The 25,710-nt window shown below is 41.5% G+C and overlaps 2 protein-coding genes across 9 annotated transcripts in view; both read left to right on the top strand.

Annotated features, from left to right (window-relative positions):
- LOC137358583 (polypeptide N-acetylgalactosaminyltransferase 6-like) overlaps positions 1 to 5,708 on the top strand; it is a 92,705-nt gene extending 86,997 nt beyond the window's left edge. For all 8 annotated transcript variants that reach the window (XM_068024587.1, XM_068024588.1, XM_068024586.1 and 5 more), the window contains one exon: positions 753 to 5,708. In XM_068024587.1, the coding sequence (XP_067880688.1) occupies positions 753 to 863 (111 nt within the window). In that variant the 3' untranslated portion in view covers positions 864 to 5,708. The remainder of the gene's footprint in view (positions 1 to 752) is intronic.
- Positions 5,709 to 9,837: 4,129 nt separating this feature from the next.
- Positions 9,838 to 25,276, top strand: LOC137358672 (elastase-1-like). The gene is made up of 8 exons (XM_068024842.1): positions 9,838 to 9,963; positions 13,332 to 13,399; positions 13,633 to 13,730; positions 16,457 to 16,582; positions 17,130 to 17,266; positions 19,157 to 19,302; positions 24,245 to 24,394; positions 25,210 to 25,276. The coding sequence occupies exons 1-8, from the start codon at positions 9,924 to 9,926 to the stop codon at positions 25,225 to 25,227; spliced, it is 783 nt and encodes a 260-aa protein (XP_067880943.1). The 5' UTR covers positions 9,838 to 9,923; the 3' UTR covers positions 25,228 to 25,276.
- The last annotated feature ends 434 nt before the right edge of the window (positions 25,277 to 25,710 follow it).

Below are 25,710 nucleotides of genomic sequence, written 5' to 3'. Positions count from 1 at the left end.
AGGGGAAATATCAGGTTTTCTGTTCTGGGGCACTATCCTATTACCCCTAAAAGAAAATCTAAGTGTCTAACAGTTAGACCTCAACAACAGCTGTGATTTCTCTGACCACCACCCCACAATGGTTGAGTAGAATGCTCTAACTTGCTATCTCTGATTACACCTGACAAATGACTAATTGGATGATGCAGTGGGGGTTTGTCAGCACAAGTAGAGCCATACTCTACCGTGCAGCATGGGTCTCAGGAAATGAGAGGAATAAACTTGAGGGAGGAGCATCTGACTTCCAAATAAAGAAATGTGGAAACCTAATGTTAGTTAGATCACTCTAGTATGTTGTGTACACTCTAATATGTTCAATGGACAGTCCTTTATCCCGTGCTCATCAGCAAAATGGTTTAATACTAGGCCTGTGGTGGAATATGTGTTCATTTTAAAATAGTAAATATTCTGGACTCGTCAGCTGTGTTCCCACAATTCATTATTTTACTGGCAAATAAAAGCTCCTTTTTAAGGTGATATATAGACCCTGAGTGTAGTGGATTAGTGAGGTGTCATTTAATCTCTGGGACTTGAGCACTAAATTGACGCTCTTACTCAAAGACACCATAAGATTGACCACTTAGATAAGATGCCAAACAGCACCCATTGAACCGTACCTAGCTGTGAGTCAGCAACTTCAGGAGAAGATGAGCAAATTTGGGTGGTGGGGAAAGCACATTTTTAACTTGTGAATTTTGTTTCCTTTTTTTAAGGACAATTTAATAAATTCTGCCACAAATCAGTGCTTGGCTGCATCAGGGCAAAACCCAGCCATGGCTCTGTGCAACTCTGCAGACCCATACCAGCAGTGGTCTTTCGTCTAGCACCACCAAGCACCACCCGTCCAGCTGCCTCCGAGGAAGCATCAGAATCGTTCTGAGTGGACAACACTGAAGCGGCCTGATTTAAAAGCCAGCCTTTCACCATTAAACCTTTTTTGTGACTGTGGATTTGGGCTCTGGTGTTGAGAGCAAATCAGACTTGCTCATTTATTCATGATTGTTTAAAGAAATCTTGTAGATTGAAAGGATTTGCACTATATTTTTTTCAAGTTTGAAAAATTATGTACAATTTAATCTGGGATTGCAGCAGTCATTCCCTTCTAAATATTTTGTATTTTTAAAATTTATCTTCCCCATCCCTCCATCATTGAATATTTCTTAAAATAATTTCATTTGCACTGAGAAAGAGAGTGCATTAGTTTTCAGGAACCTCCCCATATTCTGGAAGATTTGAAAGCGTCAGATTCAGTTGGGTTTTGACATGAATCGAATCTGATCTATTTACCATTTTTATTCTGTGTTTGATCCAAAGCAGGGCAGTATCAGTCTGATACTATCTGATGGATGCACTTTCATGTATTGTGTGGCAAGAAGTGAATTGGGCTATCAGCTCAACGTGGTCCAATCCATTTACGTCTGAACCTGCTAATAGAAGAAAGGGAGTTGGGAGATTGTTATCTGAACTGATGGTTTGATATTTTCCTTAGCCAAATGTGGCTGAAAATTCCTGTTGAAGATTAAAATTTCCCAAATTTTGGGGTAAGGAAAAGAATCATTTAAAACACAGTCATGTGCACAATTCAAATTTAGTGAAGTCTACTAGCCTTGGATAGTCTCAACCATTCCATGCTACCTGGCACCTCAACAAATTCCTTAAACACAATTAAATGCTGAGGGCAGCACCAGGGATACAACTGTGTGGGATTTCTGGTGCTCGATACATTAAATAGAATGTGCTAGTAAATGAAAAGTATGTCAGCCAGTTCCCCGGGTGGTGAATGTTCCACCTCAGCCAGGCTGCTAGAAAGACAAATGCAAGGAAGGGATTTCTCCCCAAGAGGAGGAAGAATAGAGGTTGAGAGGGGCGTGCATTCAGATGCCACTGAAATTGAAGTCTTGAAGGGCAGCTGGAACAGAGTGCATAAGGTTCAGGTTTAGATTCTGGTCCAGTCTGTGTATCCTTGGTTTAGAATGGTAAACTTTTTGGATTGAAACAGTGGTAAGTTCAAAACCAAGTCTTGTCAGGTTGGCTCAGAAGGTTGTGGGTTCAACCCTGCTTCAGAGCCTTTAGCGCATAATCTAGTTTGATAGAACTGAGTGCTGCACTGTAAGGGGCGCTGTCTTTTGAATGAGGGGTTAAACTGAGGCCCCATCTGCCCTCTCGAGTGCATGTGAAAGATCTCATTATTTGGTCATTTATCTCATTGCTGTTTTTGGGAGTTTGCTATGTACAAATTGGCTACAAAATTTATCTACATAATAGCAGTGACAATGCTTCAAAGGTAATTCATTGGCTGTGAAATGCTTTGAGGTGAAAGGTGCCATATAAATGCAAGTTTATTCATTCAATTTGAAGCTTGACTACGAGGAGGCATCAACATCTTTATTCAAATCACAATATATTTTGTCAAAATCCAAATTTTAAGTTGGCAATTTGGCAAAGTATATTTATGTACCAGGGCATTGCCCTATAAGATGGCAGGAGACCGCTATCTTCCTGTGAGGTTATAAACCCCCCCTCTCAGCTGGATAACCAGGTACAGACATGGACAGGAAAGGCATTTCTCCTGGGGTGGGGGTGAAGGTTGGTGAAGTGTGTCACCTCTGAAAATCCATATTGTAAACAAGAGAATGATGCTGGCACAAGGGTTGTAGAGGGCAGAAGGACTATGTTAAAGGGGATCAGAAGAAACATTAAAGTTCCTCGAATCACCTTTTTATCTAGGTGAAACTCCACTGGCAGAAATCTGATGTGTTTTGATTTTTGATATTTTTCCAATTAGTACAAATTATGAATCTGCTAAAAGATAATCTATCAAATGGGAAAGGTATTAAAGGGGAAAGTGTAACCCTAATCAATGGTTTGAGCTCCTCCTGTTCTATTTAGGTTTTGTGAATGGGAACTTCCCTCTGGCACTGTTGCTGGTGTTGGCATTTGCCTGTAGATCACTGCTGCCCTTGAAGTATGTGAGCTGCATTGTTGTCATCATCAGATGGTACTAGGTTGCTTCCTGCAGGGAACTTCCTCATTCAAGTACTTTCTCCATTGTGTTTGGTGCCAAATGTTGTAACAAAGGATTGTTACTCATGGTTATATCACCACATCTGGAAGATAAACCAATGCAACTGTGCATGCTCCACTCGACCGACCAACCCATCAGTGAGCAGTCCCAGGTGTGTTCCCTGTCCACGCTGAATTAGCTGATCTCAGTTGAGATGGCAGTAGGAGCACTACAATTGAGCTGAATACTTCCGGGTTAAAGAGGGGAATAGTTAGCCATGATTCCCGCTTCTGAGCCCTACTAAGTAATCTGCACTAGAAAGTGTTCAAGTGTGGGCAGAATCAGGATCAGCACTGGTGAAACAGCCTGCCAACACACGCTATCCAGGCTTATGTATAATTGCCTCTTAGATGAGATACCGGAGGGTGGCTGGTGCCTGTGGAATCATGCCCCAGCAAGGAGGCAGTACCTACAGAGGGACAGGAGAGAAACTGGCAAGGTGAAATTAAAATTGAAGTGTGCACTTAATATTTTTGTCCAGTAACAATGCACTGACCAACAAATGAGCAGGATGGAGCATGAGAGCAATTTAGTTCACCGTTGCAATTGGGTTTGGATTTGTGCTTGAGCGCAGTTGACACCGTCATGAAATATAACCAGCGATGAGGCAGCTTTAACATTAAATCATTTTAGATACATTATGAGCAGTGTCTTCTCAAAGGTACAGTACTGCTTCGGAATGCCTCGGTCATTCCCAGACAGTCATCGATTTTAGAGTTCTGGAATTGTCGTTCTGTCTGGAAAAAGCATCTAAATCAACTTTACGGTAAACACAGGAGTTTTCTTTTTTCTAGGTACGTTGATTGCACCCAGCTGCATTTCCACAGATGAGCGAGATCAGCAAAAGTGGGTCTATATATGAGAGTTGTATAACTTCCAATAATGTAAATGCTTATAATGAACTTTGCACATTTGAGCTGTATATATGTGTTAACAGCACAGTTGAAATGGGTTTCAGGTTCACTTTGGAATATCTAAAATCCCTAAGCTGTAATAGTTGGGGCTTCAGCCTGGAGGTAGCCGAGCCCATCTAATCGCATGAGGCTGTTTTGACTGGGTTAGGGATTTCCCAATTTAAATTTTTCATATTTTGGATTGATAAACTGTATATTTTTCTAATCTTTTTAAATTTATTAGAATACTCTGATCTGTAGAATGCTCTGCTGTGTGGTTGCACTTCTGCACATGTGGTAATGATATCCCACCAGTAAGCAAGAACCAAAGAACCTCTATCCTCGCCGCACAGTATCGTGCTAATAAGTAGTGAAGGTAATCCTCCTGTACTACAGTGAGCCTAAAGTTACTCTTCCTGGACTAACTTATGATTCACCCAAAAACATTGCAATCAGTGGTCAATCTAATCATGGGACCATGGAATGTTGATTTTTCTACTTGGACAGCCTGCTTCATATGAAGTAATCGGTGATGTTGTCTGGCATTAAATACTAGATGTACTTAAGTACTAGATTCTGCCTATTCAGACCAGATGTGAAAGACCTCCAAAGGGCAGAATGCTGGTACAGCACCAATCTTCCCCAAACCCCTACCATCACCCCATGCTGATGTTTTTTTTTCAATTGAATATTGATTTCCTGAAAATTGGATGTCTGGGTGGCATTCTAATTCCTAAATCTGAGATTTAACTCTGTAGAACTTTAACCCTATTGTCTAGTTCTGAAGAATCACTTCTACACCACTGCAGGCAGCTCTCTAACTGTTGTATATGTATTTTCTGTCGTATGCTTTATTGTAAAGACCACTATCTACAGCAAAGTGTAGACCATTCTTTTTAAAAAATGCAGGAAAGATGGGTAAAGCTTTGGAAAATTGTCAATTGCTAGTAAACCTTGCCAGTTCAACTTGCTGTATTGGGGAATTTCTCTTTTAAAGGTGCAAGGCAACTCCCTGATGGCTCGGTGAATAAATGTGCCACCCACTGCAGTACTGAGTCATAAAGATCAGGAATGGCCTGAGTTCAATTTCCACTTTGTGCTTCATTCAGGGTACTATGATTAATTTCAGTGGGCAAAGGAAGGAAAAGTCAACCAGGATCCCTGCTCTTCATTGATGTCCTGGCCAATATGCATCCCTCAATCAACACCTAACACAGACCATCTGGTCCTTTTTATTATAATACAGTTTGTGGGATCTTCCTGTGTGCAAATTGGCTGCCACATTTCCTATATTCCAAACAATGGCTACACCTCAAAGTAATTCACTGGCTTTGCAATATTCTGAGGCAGTGAAAGGTGCTATATAAATACAAGTTCTTTCTTTGTATTTTTTCTGTCCAGTGAGCTGGAAACATTATATTTCATCCAGACAGAGAAGACTTTGACAATTTGAGTGATGTGCCCATTGGCACCCATTGATCCATATTCCAGCATAAGTCATTATTGGGCTGGAGGAGGAAAAAGCACAGAGCTGGAATTGAACTTTTCCTATAGGCTTCTTCCTTAATTAGCAGTTGTAATTGTTCCTAGTAAATGCTATTTGCTACTATCAAGCACTGCTGAATGTTGTTTTTTTCCTTATCTGATTTTGAACGAGACTTACTGCTGTAATAAAATCAATGCTCTAGTTGGGGGAGTGCTGTTGATTTATTTCCTATTTGTGTTTTTCCTAATCCATTAGTGTGATACAAATGGCGTAATGACTGCTGACTATAACAGATGTGCTTGAATGTGGAGCAAAAGAAGTCACTCCTGAGCTTCCTGGCCTCTTCCAAAGCTTAAATGTTCTTCTGTCAAACACTGCTCTTTGCTTTCCCATCCCCCTTGCTAAGGAATAAATGCATTCGGCAAGGAGGTTTGAGGAGAGTCATCCCTTAGCTCTTAATCCTATAACTATGGGTTTTGGGATGATTGGGGAAAGGAAAGATTATTGCACAGACACGTTGCACAGGTTAGATTTAGAAGGAGCTCACCAAATGGTTTAGAGGGCGGCGCAGTGGTTAGCACCGCAGCCTCACAGCTCCAGGGACCCGGGTTCAATTCTGGGTACTGCCTGTGCAGAGTTTGCAAGTTCTCCCTGTGACCGCGTGGGTTTTTGCCGGGTGCTCCGGTTTCCTCCCACTGCCAAAGACTTGCAGGTGATAGGTAAATTGGCCATTGTGTAGGTAGGTGGTAGGGAATATGGGATTACTGTAGGGTTAGTATAAATGGGTGGTTCTTGGTCGGCACAGACTCGGTGGGCCAAAGGGCCTGTTTCAGTGCTGTATCTCAAAATAAATAAGTAGGTGAATACATCACTTGGTGTACCAAGTGCCATTGAGCAGGGAGATCCCAGATTTGATAACTTACCTGTGCTGTGCTCAGTGTGTGGTTGGATACTACGTGTACCCTTTGTGTTGGGCTATCGGAGAAAATCAGTCAGTTCCCTTTTCTAATCATTATTCAATAACTGCTGCCACAAAGCGGATGGGTGTCAGACAAATAGCAGATTGGCCTCTGATGCAAGGTTTTCAGTAACCTGGCAACGCTCTCCGTCTAGCCTCACCATGAGTTATCACTTGGGTGAGCTCCCAGGGTGTAGCAGGTGCTTGTGGAACTGTACCCCAGCAAGAGTCAGCACTTGACAGAGCCAAAAACAGCATCCCCGATGACTGATGCTTAAGCTAGAGCTCAATCAAAACAAATGGAAAATAGGGGAGAGAGGAGCCATGTGTAATCTACATCATGCTCCCAGATCATCAGCTGTTTCCTGTAAGTTGTTGATCGTATTCCTGGGTGCACCTGTAAAGGAACGCTCAACAGATAATTTTATTTCATGGGATGTGGACATCACTGGCAGGCCAGCATTTGTTGCCCATCCCCAATTGCCCTTGAACTGAGTGGCTTGCTAGGCTGTTTCAGAGGGCAATTAAAAGTCAACCATGTTGCTGTGGGTCTAGAGTCACATGTAGGCCAGATCAGGTAAGGACAGCAAATTTCCTTCCCCAAAGGGAATTAGTGAACCAGATGGGGATTTTATGACCGTAACATTGTTAGACTTTTTAAAGCATTAAAACACTGTTTATGACTCATATGCTTGGCCAATCGTATCACTTGAGTTGCATGCCTAGCTTGAGTTCTCATTTTAACTTCCGGAAATGAGGCAGCCATTTTGAAGTTGGGTGGAAAACAACAGCCTTAAAATCTTGTTGATCTAGCTCAGTTGTCATTTTACCATCCAATATCCAACATATCCATAGAAATTCCTGTATTTTATATCAGAGCATTGATTAGCCTTCAAGCAGAAGATTAGTAAAATTTACACGTGCGTGCACACACACAAAGTATAGGTTTGGCCACTACGTTGAAGTGATATTGCTTCCCTGAAGGTGTGCAGAATAATGGAGAATGCTTTCCAGGCTGTAATGCCATCAAAGGGTATTGATGGAAGCTCTAACACTTTACAGACATTTTGATGGTTTCTCCATTATTACAAATCAGTCTCTGGTACCTGTTATTTGTAATAAAAATAGAAAATGCTGGAAACACTCAGTGGTTCAGGTAGTATCTCTGGAAAGAGACAGTTCATGTTTCAAGTCGATAACCTTTCCCAGTTCTGACACGAGGTCAAAGCTGTAATAGTTTTTAAGCAAGTGAAAGGGGGAGTGGGGAAACAACAAAAGGGAAGGCCTGTGATGTGGAAAGTAGGAGTAATTAAATAACAAAGTGATGATGGTGCAAGGCAAAAGAAGATGGTAATAGGTCAAGTAAAGAAACAAAAGATGGGTCCAGAGGTGTAAATAGGAATGACCTAAAATTATTGAACTCTATATCGAGTCCAGAAATCTGGAAAGTGCCTAATCGAAAGATGTGGTGCTGTTCCTCAGGTTTACATTGAGCTGCAGTGCAACAGTGTCGGAGGCCAAGGTCAGAGTGGGAGAGGGGCAGAGAATTAAAATGAAGCTTGGGGTCACGCTTGCAGACTGGACGGAGGTGTGCTACAAAGCGGTCACCCAATCTGCATTTGGTCTCTCCAATGCAAAAGAGACTGCATTGTGAGCAGGATATACAATAAATTGAAAAATGTACGTGTAAATCCCTGTTTCACCTGGAAGCAGTGTTTTGAGGCCTGGACAGTGGGAAGGAGGAGTTAAAAGGGGCAGATTTGCATCTCCTACACTTTAATGGGAAGATGGTGTGAGAAGGGGAGGGGTGAATGAGTGGACGAGATTGTCTCGGAGGAAATGGTCTCTTTGAAATGCTGAAAGGGGAGGGGAAGTGAAGATTTGTTTGGTGGCATCACACTGGAGATGGCAGAGGATGATCTGTTGAAGGTGGAAGGTGGGGATAAGGGGAACCTTATCATGGTTCTGGGAGAGAGGGGAAGGGTTGAGGGCAGAAGTGTGGAAAATGGAATGGATACAGGCGCGGGCCCTGTCAATCACGGTTGAAGAAAAAAGTCATATCAAAAGCATAAGTATGGAAGGTGGCATCATCAGAATAGATGGAGAAAATAGGAGAATAAAATAGAGACCTTAAAGGAAACAGGTGGAAGAACGTTAGTCAATATAGCTGTGTGAGTTAGTAGGCTTACAGTGGATATTGGTCGATAGCCTATCCCCAGAAATGGGGACAGAGAAGTCAAGGAAGAGAAAGAGTCAGAGGTAGATCATGTGAAGGCAAGGGAAGGGTAGAAATTGGAAGCAAAGTTGCTGAAACTTTCCAGTTCGGGGCAAGAGCAGGAAACGGCACCAATACAATCATGCACTGGAAAAAGAGGTAAGGGAGGGGGCCTTGCTAATTGTAATGTATGTTAAGCAGCGTTTGGCTCCCTGCTTTATTGTTGCCTTTAGTTCCTCATTGTTTAAAATATTCAGTTCACAGTTCAGCAGCCCAGGCAGCTTGTTCCTATTTGCACATCAACTAAAAGAGGGCAACAAGATACTGTATATACATATGATTAGAAAGAACTGTTTATGTCCTGTGGGCAACCAACCAATTTGCACAAAGCAAAGTCCCACAAACAGTAATCAGAATAATGGCCAGATCATCTGTTTTCGGTGATGTTGGTTGCAGGATAAATCTTGTTCAGAAAATTGGGACAACTATCCTGCTCTCTTTTGAATAGTGCTTTGGAATCTTTTACGTCCACCCAAGAAGGCAGATGGAGCCTTGGTTTAACGTCTCATCCAAAAGGTAGCACCTCTGAGAGGGCCACACTCCCTCAGTATTGCACTGAACTATCAGATTACATGCTCAATTCCTGGAGTGGCCCTTGAACCCACAATCTTCTGACTCGGGTAAGAGTGCTACCACTAAAACAAGGCTAACACCTAACTGGATGATCTCAGCTCGAGTAGCTATGCTATGATTGACTTCAGTGACTGTGACTTAGGGAGAAGAAAATTGTCCAGGCTTTCCATTTCTGGTCACTGTCCAGCACACTCTACTGAGAGAGGACATGTATGAATGGCAAATGTGGACAAAACTATAATTCCCCCTGCAATCGTTTGTGACACTCACTGTTCAGATTCACATGTGAATAATAGCTACCAGAGCAATGTACAAGAGGGTGACAGGTAGCATTAGAACCAGACCTGAGCAAGGAGCCAGCACCATTGGTGAAGGATGAGGGTGAGATAAAATTTCAAATTGTTGATTTATTTGCTGTTTGAACTGAAATCATCTGGAATCCTTCACATATTAACTGTGATATTACAAAAACTAATGATGCATATTACAAGGTATCTCACTGTACAGTCAGTGTTTTTCCCACAGTTAATAGATTAATTGGCATGTCACTGCCAATTCCTTAGATTAAAAAAGAGTATTAAAGGGAAGCCACACAGTGAGAATAGTCGCAACACACAACCAGCAGAACTACCAACATGTTGAGACTGGTAATCTTGGTGAGCCTTGCCCTGCTTGGTGAGTAGAAATATTTGTATCTTACAGTATAACTGGATGTTGAGCAGACATTAATTTGGTCATCGTGGATCCAATTTGATTCAGTGTGATCGGGACTCTTCTGTCTCATTTTACATGAACTTCAAAATCTTTTATACATTCTCACAGATTTATAATAGAGGCTTCTCCACATAAGAGCAGGTCTTGTGAAGTAACTCCAAGAGAAGGTCCACCTACTGTATGGATCACTTCCCTGCTATACAAGGGTACAGATGGTCCCAGCCACACTAGAGGGTTGTATTTTACTCAATCTGTGATAAACAGTGATCTGTACAACTGCTCCAGAGACATGAACACGTAACGTAGGCTGACACTTCAGTGCAATACTGAGGGAGGGCGGCACTGTCGAAGCTGCCCATCTTTCGGACGTGATGTTAAACTAAGGCCCTGTCTGCTCTCTCAGGCAGACGTTAAAGACCCCATGGCACGATTGAAAGAAGAACAGGGAGGTCTTCCAGAGTCCTGGACAACATTTATCCCCCAAACAATATCAATAAAACATAGATTATCTGGTCATTTTTCTCATTGCCATTTATGCGGCCTTCGGGTGCACATAGTGGCTGCCACGTTTACCTACAAAACAACAGTAACTACACTTCAGAAGTGCTTCATTAGCTGTGAAGTGCTTTTGGACATCCTGAGGGCACAAAAGGCAGTAAATAAATACAGGTTCCACCTTTGTATTGGAACAGGGAAATAATGCAGACAAGAACTGCTGTCAACTAGAACGTGACATTCAAACATACACACCACTTTTAATAATATAGCTAGTTATCCCCATGTAAATAGCTACAGTTTTACCCTCCATGTGGAAGCAACTTCAGCTACATCGAACAACAAATTAAAAAAACTACGATTCATGCTTCCTTCCATTCTTTTTCTATTAACAGTAAAGAAAGAAAGAACAAACTTTCATTTATATAGCACCTTTCACAACCTCAGGATGTCCCAAAGCACTTTACAGCCAAGGAAGTAGTTTTGAAGAGTAGTCACTGTCATAATATGGGAAAAGAGGCAACCAATTTGTACACAGCAAGCTCCCACAAACAGCAATGTGATAATGACCAGATAATCTGTTTTAGTGATGTTGATTGAAGGATAAATATTGACCCCAGGACACCAGGGAGAACTCCCCTTCGCTTTTCTTCAAGATATTACCATGAGATCTTTTCCGCCCACCTGCGAGGGCAGACGGGGCCTTGGTTTAATGTCTCACCCAAAATACGGCACTTCTGACATGCAGAACTCTCTGAGTATTCTACGTTTCAAGTGTAAGATGGCTGGAAATTAAAATATTTTAATTTGTGTCACACTGCCGGGATCAGAAAGTAGGAAACTAGCAGTCTTGGATAAGGATTGGAATTTTGTTTGTATCACTAAGATATTATTAAAGTTTGAAATAATGACTTTTCTGCAGCTCTCTTTTTCTGATGGTGCTGTGGATATTTGAATGGATTTGGCAGCTATAACATAGTCACTTTCACCGAAGCCTTATCACCTGGTACTACACCAATCTTGATAGCTGCTGAAAATGTTGTTACATTGGGGAAAGTCCAGTTCTGTCATGCTTGTGTTTCAGAATAACAGTGATAGTGTTGATCAAGGACTGTATTAACTTAGAATGGGCTGTAATTTATATTTTCTGCCCCAAACTTTCAGAAGGAGTTTTCATTTTTGGTGCTATTATTAGGAGGCGAATGGAACAAGTCAAAGAAAACAGAGTGGGGTGAAGAAGTAGGGTGAACCAATGTAAAGTTAAAAGGCAAGCTTCATTAAAGGGGTACTTTTGTTAAAGTTTTGTTCTCATCAAGGTGAAGGATATCAGTGCTGAAGAATGCCATCCTTTCCATTTCAGGCACCCAGTGCCAGCATCAAGACCTCCCAGCTCAGGCATAGCATAACCAGCTGCAGAGTTCAGTTCCCTCTACATTGCCCCAATGATATACCTCAACCCCAACCTCAGGGAGCACCACTACTGCATCAGTGGGACATTTCTTCCCACAATTCCCACACCATCATCCTGTGACCTCTCTGAGTGAGATTGCCAAATTAGGGGCAACTTTTTGCTGCAGGCCCTACACCCAGAAGGAACTGGATTGAGACTGCCCAACTCAATTCAAATGGGACCCTTACAGCCCAGTCTGGATTTGAACCAAGCCCTAGCAGTGAAAAGTCCATGTCTAATCCACTATAACACCCAGTTCCCCTGTGGAGGATTACCTACAAAGTTATTTCACCCTTTTGTGGATTCCACATCATTTTGGGCTTTATTAATAGGGGCATAGAGTACAAGAGCAAGGAAGTTATGTTGAACTTGTATAAGACTCTAGTTCAGCCTCAGCTGGAGTATCGCATCCAGTTTTGGGCACCACACTTTAGAGGAAAGACATGAGGGCACTGGAGAGAGTACAGAAAAGATTCATGTGAATGGTTCCAGGGATGAGGAATTTCAGTTATGAAGATAGATTGGAGAAGCTAGGACTGTTTTCCTTGGAGAAGAGGAGGCTGAGAGGTGATTTGATAGAGGTATTCAAAATCATGAGGGGTCTGGACAGAGTAGATAGAAAGTTCTGATGAAAGGCCACTGACCTGAAACATCAACTCTGCTTCTTTCTCCACAGATGCTGCCAGACCTGCTGAGTATTTCCAGCACTTTTTGTTTTTATTTCAGATTTCCAGCATCTGCAGTATTTTGCTTTGATTATTGTAGATAGAGAGAAACTGTTCCCACTCGTGAAAGGATCGCGAACGAGAGGGCACAGATTTAAAGTATTTGGTAAGAGAAGAAAAAGTGATATGAGGAAAATGTTTTTCACACAGCGAGTGGGTAAGGTCGAGAATGCACTGCCTGAGTAACGTGGCGGAGGCAGGTTCAATTGAAGCATTCAAAAGGGAATGAGACAGTTATATGAAAAGGAAGAATGTGCAGGGTTACGGGGAGAAGGCAGGGGAATGGAAATGAGGGAATTGCTCTTTCAGAGAGCCAGTGCGGACACGATGGGCCGAATGGCCTCCTTCTGCACTGTAACGATTCTGAGAATCAAACATGCAACTGTGACACCTGAAGGCAGATGTTACAGTCAGGACCAATGGTATCAGATCCTATATTGTAATACATGCAATACTATATTGTACAGCACATGATTACATATTCCACTGTGTGGTTATTCAGTTGCACATGAATCTAAACTCCACTACGTAGTGAACAGATTCTTAAGTATATAATTCAGCACCAGCCATTGTATGATTGACTTTACATAAAGTGGCAAGACTTGACAAATGCACAACAGATATATTCATAAAATGTTGTCTTAATTCTTTCAATGCAGGGCAGTGCTTTGAGAATCAGCGTATCATTGGAGGAGTTGAATCTCAACCCAATGCTTGGCCATGGCAGGTATGAAACGTTTACTAATCTTACCTTTCTCCAATAATGAAAATTACCAATTACCTGATTTTGAAAAGGAAGCCTATTCTCATTGTCAAATGGGAGTTTGTGGGTCAGTAAGATCCGTTTTCATATATTGTATGAATAATTTTCATATCTTTGTTAATATTTTCTGAATGAATATAGGAAGAAAATATTTCAAAATTCAATTTTCTAGACCATTATCCATTTTTTTTTAACAGGTTTCACTTCAAGGCTTATCTGGGTACTGGTACCATACATGTGGAGGCACTCTGGTTCATCCCAGATGGGTGATGACTGCTGGTCACTGTGTGGACCGGTAAATGATATTAATTTCACTCTTTGACTTTTATGAGCGTTTGTAGTTTGTAGCCTGTTACACATCATTTGTGAATCTTATGCACCGTTCTGTGCATGTGCGCAGCTGGGAACGCACTGATGACATTGGCACTTGACTGTGTTGTCAGGAGTCACTTTGGAATCTTATTGCAGTATTTCCAATAAAACCATTCCCAACCTTCTTGTCATCCTTCTTTTGAACCTGTTTTCTTTCTCTTTACCATCATTCTCATTCTCTCACATCTACTTTTTATCCTTTCTCCTTCTGAAGCTCTTGCTGTTATCTACCCTTTACCAAAAATCCAATGGAATTTTAATGAAACTCGTACAGAATTTGTAACATCTCCTTTATAGGGCTTTGTAGGCCTTACTTTTCTCTTTTCAGAGAGAATTGGCCCATAGAAACAGTTTAAATTTGCAACAACAAAAAGTTTTGCAACTGATGATTGGATGAAGTTTGTTGCATAAAATAAGCGGAGCGGGTTCCATGGACCTTCACTGTGCAGAGCCATGGAATATTATAAGGTGGGTGGGTCATCCAACTCAAGAGTTGCCCAAGGACACGCACAATGTCCGTGTGATATAGAGATGCGCTAAGCTGAGGGTAGCTGTTACCCATGAGGAGGAAACATTAGTGGGTCAGTCATCCCTGGGTTACTTTAATGCAGCTCTGAGTGTGGGGTTCTGACAAAGACCTGGAAGTAGATTGTCAACCCACTCATTCACAGCTGATGCGTGGCTCAAGGAAACTAGTAAAGAAAGAGAACAACAAGAATATCTTGGAAAATGATAGAGCACAGTACATAGAGAAAATATCATCCAAGAAAACAGAAAATTTTCTGAAGAAGAAAAGAACTGCAGTATTCACTAGGAATGCCTTCTTTACTTTCCCTCACACTGGTAGGGCTCATACTTTTTTCCTGCTCTTTGATTTTCCAGCTTGTAAAATCAATCATTGTATACACCAATAAAAACAGAAAGTGCTGCAAAAACAGGCACATAGTTAAAACATAAAATAAAGTATTTTTAAAAAATAAATAAATAAACATCAAAAAGGCCAGTCATGCTCTGAAATTGTTGAACTCAATGTTGAGTCCACAAGGCTGTAGAGTGCCTAATTAAAAGATGAGGTGCGGCTCCTCGAAATTGCGTTGATGTTCACTGGAACACTACAGCAGGCGAAGGACAGAAATGTGGGCATGAGAGCAGTGTTGAAATGGCAAGCAATCGGAAGCTCAGGGTCATGCTTTCAGACTGAGTGGAGGTGTTCCACAAAGCGGTCACCGAATCCCCAATGTAGAGGCGACCACATTGTGAGCAGCAAATACAGTATACTAAATTGAAGGAAGTACAAGTAAATCACTGCTTCACCCGGAAGGAGTGTTTGGAGCCTTGGATGGTGAGGAGGAGGTAAAAGGGCAGTATTACATCTCCTGCGATTGCATGGGAAGGTGCTGTGGGAAAGGTACGAAGTGTCGGGGGTGATCGAGGAGTGGACCAGGGTGTCGCAGAGGGAATGATCCCTTTGAAATGCTGACAGGGAAGGGGAAGGGAAGATGTGTTTGGTGGTGGCATCACTCTGGAGGTGGCAAAAATGGCAGAGGATGATCCTTTGGATCTGGAGGCTGGTGGGGTGGAAAATGAGGACAAGGGGAACCCTGTCGCTGTTCTGGGAGGGAGGGGAAGGGGTGAGGGCAGAAGTGCGGGAAATGGGTTGGACACAGTTGATGGCCCTGTCAACCACAGTGGTTGGGGAGGGGAAAGGGGGGGAATCCTCGGTTGAGGAAGAAGGAAGACATGTCAGAAGTCCTGTCGTGGAAGGTTGCATCATTGGAACAGACGTGTCGGAGACGGAAAAACTGGGAGAATGGGATGGAGTCCTTTCAGGAAACAGGGTGTGAGGAAGTGTAGTCAAGGTAGCCGTGGGAGTCGGTGGGCTTATAACGAATATTAGTAGACAGCCTATCCCCAGAGATGAGACAGAGAAGTCGAGGAAGTGAAGGGAAATGTTGGAGATAGACCATGTAAAGGTGAGAGAAGGGTGGAGTTGATGAAGTTTTCCAGTTCGGGGCAAGAGCAGGAAGCGGCACCGATACAGTCATCAATGTACCGGAAAAAGCAATTTTGTAACCATGTGCCTGTTTTTCATGTTGTGCTTTTGGACAGAGCTGCTCATTACTCTGCTATTAACACTCTCTCTGGACTAATGCTTTGTCTTTCACCACAACCATTAACATGCTCTTTGCCTTTGTCCCATGACATCATTGTTATTTCATCTCTCCTGCCCTCTGCCCTATCACACAGCTTCCCTTTTGTTCTCTTCCCCACCACACCCCACTGCCCCTTCACTTGCTTAAAACCTAATACTTTTCTAACCTTTGCCAGTTCTGATGAAGGGTCACTGATCTGAAATGTTAACTCTGCTTCTCTCTCCACAGATGCTGCCAGACCTGCTGAGTATTTCCAGCACTTTCTGTTTTTATTTCAGATTTCCAGCATCTGCAGTATTTTGCTTTTATATTATTGTATATACCAATATACATTTACTCCTTTTATTTATCCTTCATGCAGATCTTCTTGTATTTTCTGTCTTATTTTATCAAGATAAAATCCTCTAAACTATTTGGAAATTCAAGGTCACCAAACACCCGAGTTGACCTTATTTTATTTTGAAATGGCTTACAATATCTTTCTTTGATTAAACAGACCAGGTTTGGTCTACCGTGTTGCGCTGGGTGACCACAACATTTATGAGACGGAAGGTCCTGAGCAGTACATATTAATCGATAAAGTTGTGCTGAATAAGCATTGGAGTGGAGACATTTCCGCCGGGTAAGTGAAACATATGGCAAATTACTTACCTGTGAGCAATGCAATAATAATTACAAATTTTCATGTGGATACTAAGCACATGCAATAGGTATGCTTGGGAGATAGAAAATACCTCATGATCAATCTGATAACCCAAGGGCCAAGTATTTGTAAGTGTGTTATTAGACTCAAGTCACGTAGGCTGTATTTCATAACCGTAGGTGTTCATTTTGTTGTCCAAGTGTATCAAAAAGGATATAGCTGGACACATGGCTGCAATAAAATTTAGTTCAATCTGACGCAGGATAAAGGCAGTTAACTTTAATATCAGGCCACAAACGAGAACTCACAACAGAGTAATTATGTATTTTATTCCAGTTACATATGCTGTCCTTAAAAAGGAAATACCCTACACAACAAAAATATTCTGGGCTCTTGGTTTAGTTAATAGAGCCTTTAATGCGGTGGTGTGTAGATCCATTTTTATCATTAGCTAGAATAATCAATTTTTAGATATGTCACGTTCTGTTATTAATTAAAACATTGAAAAGCTTTATATGCTATGTAGGCATGACATCGCAATGGTTCGTCTTGCTGAAGAAGCAGTTCTCAATGACAAAGTTCAGCTTGGATTATTGCCACCAAAGGGAGAGACTCTGCCAAACAACTACCTGTGCTATGCCACTGGTTGGGGTTACACATATAGTAGGTGCTTTGGATCTATGCTTGAAAATTCATCTTATGGTATTATAAAAAATATAATTTATAAGGAGACCATTTGGCCAATTATATCTGTATTGGAGATTGGCTCTTCAAATTGAGATAGTCATGTTAGTAAGCAGGTGAAACATGAGCTTCATAATGAAAAGCCACCCAATGCTCAATTGAAAAACAGTATTTTGTCTGGAAAAAGTTCCCAAATACATTTCTCACCTTACCCAGCAAGAAAGGGCACCTTATGCCAGCTGAGCACAAGTAGCCATTGGTATTAGATGTTGTAACGGTGTCTGCACATCACAGGCCAGTTAGCCTAATATCTGCCATTGGGAAAATGCTAGAATCCATTATTAAGTAAGTAGTAGCAGGACATTTAGAAAATCATAATGCAATCGGGCAGAGTCAACATGATTTTATGAAAGGGAAATCATGTTTGACAAATTTATTAGTGTTCTTTGAGGACGTAGCAAGCAGTGTGGATAAAGGGAAACCAGTAGATGTAGTGTATTTGGAATTCCAAAAGACATTTGATAAGGTGCCATAGAAAAGGTTACTACACAAGATACGAGCTCATGGTGTTGGAGTTAATATATTAGCATGGATAGAGGATTGGCTAACCAACAGGAAACAGAGAGTCAGGATAAATGGGGCATTTTCAGGTTGGCAAACTGTAACTAGTGGAGTGCCACAGGGATCAGTGCTGGGGCTTCAACTATTTACAATCTATATTAATGACTTGCATAAAGGGACCGAGTGTATTGCAGCCAAATTTACGGACAATACAAAGATAGGTAGGAAAGCACGTTGTGAGGAGGACATAAAGAGTCTGCAAAGAGATATAGATAGATTCAGTGAGTGGTCAAAAATTTGACAGATGAAGTATAATGTGGGAAAATGTGAGGTTGTCCACTTTGGCAGGAAGAATAGAAAAGCATATAAAAACAAGAAATGCTGGAACCACTCAGCAGGTCTGGCAGCATCTGTGAAAAGTTAACGTTTCGGGTACTCTGCTTCTCTTTTCACAGATGCTGCCAGACCTGCTGAGTGGTTCCAGCATTTCTTGTTTTTATTTCAGATTTCCAGCATCCGCAGTATTTTTCTTTTATATTAGAATAGAAAAGCATATTATTATTTACAAAGAGAGAGACTGCAGAATGCTGCGGTACAGAGGGATCTGGGTGTCCTTGTATGTGAGTCACAAAAAGTTAGCATGAAGGTACAGCAAGTAATTAAGAAGGTAAATCGAATGTTGGCATTTATTGCAAGGGGGATGAAGTATAAAAGTAGGGGGGTCTTGCTACCACTGTACAGGGCGTTGGTGAGACTGCACCTAGAGTACTGCGTTCAGCTTTGGTCTCCTTACGTAAGGCCCTAATTCACAAAAATTGACATTCAAAGGCCATCAGTATAGTTCAGAAATTCACAGATGTAGGCCTAGCAGTTGGGTCCCATCAAATGTTCTTCAATCTGCTTATTGGAATTAATATTTTTTGGAGAAACCGAACAGTTAGCCCAGGACACTACCAAAATTGAAAACAGTTGGAAAGCAGATGAGATAAATCAACAAGTAGTAGTTAGTTGGATATCAAGCTTTAGTTTGGAAAGTCAGTAGAAATGCAGAAAAAAGGCTGAGGGAGGCAAGCTTAAAGTTCTTGGGAAAGAACTGACTTAGAGTAGGAGGCAGTGCAATGTTCCTTGGTTTCAACACCATGAAGTTGCAGGTTCAGGCAAGAGAACATAAGGAAGTATATGTAAATCAAGGGAAACAAGAATGACAAATTCAGAGTGCAATGGTCATAGAATAAATGTGGACCAGAACTAAGATAAATGAAAAGAAAGGAAACCGAAGCATTCATTGGATGTTCTTACTCGATGTAGATGGTGGTGACGTTAGTCCTACTCTTCAGCAGACTCCCATCATGATTGTTGACTACAAAACCTGTTCCAGACCTGACCTTTGGGGCTACACTGTCAAGGACACCATGGTGTGTGCGGGCGGAGATGGTTCTGTCTCAGGCTGTCAGGTAATGGTCTCAGATGTTTTCCTTCCATGGGACAAAATAATAATCTATAATGGTGCATATTGAGAAATGTGGCCCTTTCTTGACAATGCCACAAGAAACTGCAGTAAAGGTGAAATAAATTCCTTGATTGGTAGCAACTGATCCACAGAATTCAAAGATCTATTGTGAGCTTGTTGTGAGAACCCAGTGGAGAATCCAGTAGTGAAAATGTGAACCAACATCTTTGGCTTGATAATTAGTATTAATTTACACATCAAAAATAAAAATCATGAGAGGATTATGTAGTGCCCTGTGAGCAGGCTGGCCTTTCACAGCAGGAACCTGGATTTGAATCCAGCCCAGATCTATGAGGTGAAAATCTCCTCTCTCTGCCAGTTATAAAAGTGTGAATGTGAAATATATTTGAGTAGCCTGAACTAAATGGCCTGTCTCACTCAGACAGGTGTGACAAACACAAAAGTTCAGTGATACTATTGTGGCTGTTCTGAGGTTTGTGTTCAGGCACATTAGCATGGTAGTATCCAGGAATGCCCATTTCTACCAACCTAGAATACTCAAAAATGCTGACAAGATTCAAAATAATGGGTAAGGTAAACAAAGGGGAACCAGTAGATGTACTATACTTGAATTTCCAAATGGCATTTGATAAGGTGCCATACAAAAGGTTAATATGCAAGATAAGGGCTCATGGACGTGGGGGGTAATATATTAGCATGGATGGGAGGACTGGTTAACAGAGAGGAAGCAGAGAAAAGCAAAAAACGGGGCATTTTCAAGTTGGCTGGCCGTAACTAGTGGAGTGCTGAAATGACCAGTGCTGGGGCCTCAGCTATTTACAATCTATATTAATGACTTAGACAAAGAGACGGACAGTAATATATCTAAATTTGCTGACGATACAAAGTTAGGCGTGAGGAGGACACCACAAGGCTGCAAAGAGATATAGACATGTTAAGTGAGTTGGCAACAAGGTGGCAGATGGAGTATAATGTAGGGAAGTGTGAGGTTATTCACCTTGGTTGTAAGAACAGAAAAACAGAATTTTTTTTAAAGGCCTGAAACTTCTAAATGTTGATGCTCAGACTTGGGTGTACTTGTACAAGGAACACAGAAAGTTAGAATGCAGGTACAGCAAGCAATTGGGAAGGCAAATGGCATGTTGGCCTTTATTGCAAGGGGATTGAAGTACAGGAATAAGGAGATCTTGCTACAATTGTATAGGGCTTTGGTGAGACCACACCTGGAGAACTGTGCACAGTTTTGGTCTCCATTTCTAAAGAAGGATGTACTTGCATTGGAGACGATATAGCAAAGATTGACTAGATTGACACCTGGGATGAGAGGGTTGTCCTATGATGAGAGTCTGAGTAAGTTGGGCCTATACTCTCGAGTTTAGAAGAATGAGAGGTGATCTCATTGAAACAACAAGGTTCTGAAGGGTCTTGACAGATAGACACTGAGAGGTTGTTTCCTCTGGTTGAAGAATCGAGAACACGGGGCCACAGTCTCAGGATAAGAGGTCAATCATTTAGGACTGAGATGAAGAGAAATTCCTTCACTCAGAGGATTGTGAATCTATGGAATTCCCTACCCCAGAGGGTTGTGGATGCTCCATCATTGAATATATTTACATCTGAGATAGAGAGATTTTTGGTCTCTCAGGGAATCAAGGGATATAGGCAGCAGGTGGGAAAGTGGAGTTGAGGCAGTAGATCAGCCATGATCATATTGAATGGCAGAACATGCTTGAGGGACCGTATGGTCTATTCCTCCTCTTATTTCTTATATGCTTATGTTGAAACAATTGACAACTCAAAAACAGCTCTAAATATAGATATGTGACCAAGGCCAGTGCTTTAAGGAGACCGGATGAGTTACATTTCATTGTGCTGTGCAGGATTGGTGATTTTTACCATGGTTTTGGGAATCACTTTATGCAATTTGCCTTGTCGTTTTGTGAAAACCAAAACCTAATGTCTTTATTTATGACAGATGAAAAAAATAGTTCAAATGAGATTGCAGTGGGACTTGAACTTATAACTTAAGGTGCAGGTATAAACCCAGTGTTTGTTCACCTGTATTGTGGGAAAAAACTACTAATATACAAAAGTGTGCCTTTTGGAATGACAGACTTAGAAATTTCCGATGGGAAATGTGAAAACTGAAGAGTTACTTCTTTGGGGAGGCGGTGCTTGGACACAAGCTTTTCCTGGGAAATGTTAATTTTTGACATTATTTGGTGCATTTTCCAGCATTTTAGAATCTACTCTAATTTTGCCATTGAAGCCAAATATGGTGAGTTGAGCACACTAGATCCCAAGAAGAGTCCACCAACAATGCAATATCAATTGCAAAAACATGTGCTGCAATATTTTCAGAAAAGACATTCTAGGACCATCTAGGGTATGAAACAGCAGGCAATCTTGTCTGACCTCTTTTGGAGAAAGTTGGGGAGTCTCTCATCTATCCTATGTGGATGCTGAACCTTGGAGCTGGAGAACACATCCCAGATAATAGCCAAGATTTGGCCTTCTTTTAAATTCATTTATGGGATGTGGGCGTCACTGGCTATGCCAGCATTTATTGCCCATCCCTAATTGCCCTAATTTTCCCCAAAGCTTCCTGCTTCTTCATGCAGGTTACAGAAGGCACTAATATCAAAGGCCTCTGAAAATCAATGAACCCAACGTAAGAGGGTTGACAAACTGTTCAACAACATTTCTCATGAAAGCAAAATGCAGATTCTTCCCTTCTGATTCCTCTGTGGACCTCCATAGCTTCTCATATGTATGTGAGGACAAATTTAAAAGCCACTTAGATTCCAGTGGCTTTGGGGCTCGCTCAGATATCTCTTGCTGTTGATAAAAGCCACAACTGCGCTCTGGTACCTGAGGGCCTATGTGACTGAAACTGAATCCTATTCATCAACCTTAAGAAAGGACAGCTCCAATGCTAGTCATTGATTCCTGGTACTGTTCTTGCCATTCCCCGCTCTCTCCCTGTAGCGCAGCAGTCAAACACTGACGGTTGGTATCTATGCATCACTTTCTGGACTGTACATTTTACATAACTCTCTCTAAAATATTTTGCATCATTCTCTCCAGTACTTTTTGTGTTAGTCCCTCCAGTACATTTAACATCCGTCTCCTGCATATCTCTGCTTTATTAGATTTTATATTGTTTAGTCTCTGGAGAGCAATTTACATGAACAATTTCTGTGGTGGTGGGCAGATTGTCTCGTCCTGAAGGGTTGAAGCACTTGCACACCTCTGGGTCTCATTTTATCACATGTCAATGTGGAAGCTGTGTACACACACAAGTGCCAAATGGGCAGGCCGCATGCGCACAATTTACACGGTTGCATATGTGCTGGAATTAAACCAATGCATGGTGATATTCCTGCAGCATTCATGGGATGGCCTCGAGGCAGGAGCCAAGATGGCATTTTTTGTCATCAGGCGCTAATACACGGATGGAATGCAAATAAAAGCTGTCAGCATGAATTGTTGACAATGGCCTGCATGGAAATTTGCTGTTTTATGGAAATTTGCTGCTTTAAAAAAAACTGTTGCCAACTCTGCCTTGATCAAAAGCTGATCCAACTGCTAAAATACTGGACCAAACGGCTTCTTTGCCAATACTTGTCTGATGTATCAAACTGCCAGAGATACAGTGCAAGAATCATCTGGTCGCATTGCTGCTCATACACACAAGTTCGACACAGCTACACATATAGAAGATATTTTGGGAATATTCTGGCACAATCTAAGCAGAGCAAGAACAATAAATTATGCATTAAGCAAAAGCTGACAAACAAACAGAAGCCTGCAAATGTTGACTTGTCATGAGGAAATAAAGGCCGACTCAGGTCTGCAAATGAAACCCGACCCGAGCCCAACAAAACCACCTCCGACCCGAGCCCGACCCAGCCCGAGTCCTTTCATTTTTTCCCACACCCGACCCGACCCAACCATCAGTTAACCTACCTTCTATTTTTCACTTTGTTGCTTATCTGCACAAGCTTAAAAAAACTGTAACAAAACCACCTTTCAAGTCCAAAAATTACATTAACGTTGGAGCCGCTTACCGGAGGTGGTGATAGAGCGTGTCCGACCCGAGCTCGAATGCTGGACCCGGAAGTGCGACCCGACCCGAACCCAACACGTCATCAGGTTCGGGTCGGTAGCCATTCTCTGGTAGGAAACACTAACGCTAATCTGTATGCTGCCATACCTGACCTGGAGTGTTCAATAATAAAAACAGAAAATGCTAGAAATACTCAGTTGGTCGGGCAGCATCTACGGAGAGAGAAACAGAGTTAATGTTTATGTTGATTATATTCTGACGAAGGGTCACAGACCTGAAACGTTAACTGTTTCTCTCTTCACAGATGCTGCCTGACCTGTTGGGTATTTCCAGCATTTCCTGTTTTTATTTCAGATTTCCAGCATCCGCAGCATTTTGCTTTTGGAGTGCTCAATGCTGATTTGACATGCTTTACTCCACTAATCACCAAAAAGGTTGACAGCAACTTATCCACATCTAATATATCAGCTATTAAAAGGGTTATTATCTCTTTAAAAAAAAACTGTTTTGGGATACAATGCTCCATGGGCATGATAATTCCCATAGTACTGAGGCCAGGGAGAGTTATGCTGGCTGTGATGAGCAGTAGAGCAGGATTGTAAAGTGGATATTTTAGAATATCACGATTACATTTGGATTATGTGGGAGTAATAATAGAAAAACCTCTCTCAGGAAATCAAATGGGTGGGACAGAATTTATAACTGGGTAGATTGTACATGTTGTGTTAAAGGAATGGGCTTGATGGGTCAATGAACCAATCTGTATCATGCTTTATGTCCCGATGTTTGATCAAAGACAATAGTATTTCGAAGAACTGAATGGCAATGGGATTTCTCCCTCTTTTTTCTCTCACAGGGAGATTCTGGTGGTCCTCTGAACTGTGAGCAGGGTGGGAAGTACTATGTCCATGGCGTGACCAGCTTTATTTATGCAGGAGGATGCAGGTTCTACATGAAACCTACCGTGTGGACCCGTGTCTCCGCTGAGATAGATTGGATCAATGAGGTGAATCATGGTTTTTAATTCTTGTAACAATATTTCAACATACAGCAGTACTTTTTAAAATAAAATGTATATATTTGCTTTTTAAAAAATGAACCAATTGAGGTTTAAATCACCAGTAAATCTATTCAGATAAAATCAGTCAAATCTTTAACTTCAGTTACAATTTAAAACGATTTGAACCACGTGATAATGGCCAGGCAGGAAATGAATTAGCACCTGGGGCAATTTACTGGAGGTGAGACTCACCTCAATCCTTCACTTCAGGGGGCCACCATCTCTAGCAGTTCAACACAAAGTGGAGCATTTAATAGTGTGCAGTTCTTATGATAGCTCCCCGTCACATTACTGTTTAAAAAAAAGAATATGTTTCAGGTCGCACAGAGATTAGCCAACAGTTAGAATGGGGTTACCAGGAAGAGTGGTTAAGGTCAGGACAATGCGCTCATTTATGAACCAGCTGAGGTAAAAGGTGATGGTGATGGTGCAGTAATGGTTGGTATTCTGGAAGAATGAGATCAAGTGGGCTGAAAGGCCCTCTTTATCTAAACATATCTCAAGAAATTTTGAAAATAATATAAAATATGTAGGTTAAAGATTGTTTCCGGACGTGAAGCTGACCTGTCAAGCTGACAGAGTCAGAGCCAAATGTGATGGGGGCCTGCAGAGATTGTATTTAAATTAGTACTGCTGCATATCCCATTAAAGTCAATGGGAGGTGAGGTGATGAGTAGCAGTCTATCAACTCAACTGCAGCTGAAAGGAAAAAAGTTGCAGAAACAATGAACATGTCTTCAATAATCATGTTTTATTTTCAGATCATCACTAAAGGTTGATGGCTGAAGGGTGGTGATTCATACCAGGGATCTGGAACTTCACTCTATGTATCAATAAAGTTTCATCAATAAAATACATTTCATCAAAAAGAAAGGCTCTTTTCTTCTATGCATGGGTCAGGGTGCGGGTTATTCAGCAGCAGTTCTTTAAAAATTGCTGATCGTCTTTAAAAGGGAACTGGCTGCAAATTTAAAACATAGCAGAAGCAAAACACAAAGGAGAATAGCGCCATTGCAAGATGGTGCTTTGGAAGTGTTATATAAAAGGATGAATCTTTTTGGAGCAAAAGGGTGCTCTCCAGTCAAGAATACTGCCAAGGCAGCTTGGATCGAGGTGATCAAATGAGCCACTGCTATCTGACCTGTGGCCTAAAACTGGGGGTAGGTGAGGAAGAATTTGCTGGGCTATGCAAGGCTGCCCAAGGTTGTTGAAACTTTGCATAAGTAAGAGTGTTGTTTTCCAAGCATCTTAACAAAATTTCA

This window comes from Heterodontus francisci, chromosome X (assembly GCF_036365525.1).
Source record: "Heterodontus francisci isolate sHetFra1 chromosome X, sHetFra1.hap1, whole genome shotgun sequence".
Lineage (NCBI taxonomy): Eukaryota > Metazoa > Chordata > Chondrichthyes > Heterodontiformes > Heterodontidae > Heterodontus > Heterodontus francisci.
Note: the sequence above shows the minus strand (reverse complement) of the source record. Positions and strands in the feature narration are given on the sequence as shown.

Excerpts from the sequence above, each read along its gene's own strand:
- LOC137358672 (XM_068024842.1), top strand. The coding sequence starts at position 9,924 with ATGTTGAGACTGGTAATCTTGGTGAGCCTTGCCCTGCTTG. Across the intron at positions 9,964-13,331 it reads GGTGAGCCTTGCCCTGCTTG|GGCAGTGCTTTGAGAATCAG; the intron begins GTGAGTAGAAAT and ends CTTTCAATGCAG. Across the intron at positions 16,583-17,129 it reads AGTGGAGACATTTCCGCCGG|GCATGACATCGCAATGGTTC; the intron begins GTAAGTGAAACA and ends TATGCTATGTAG.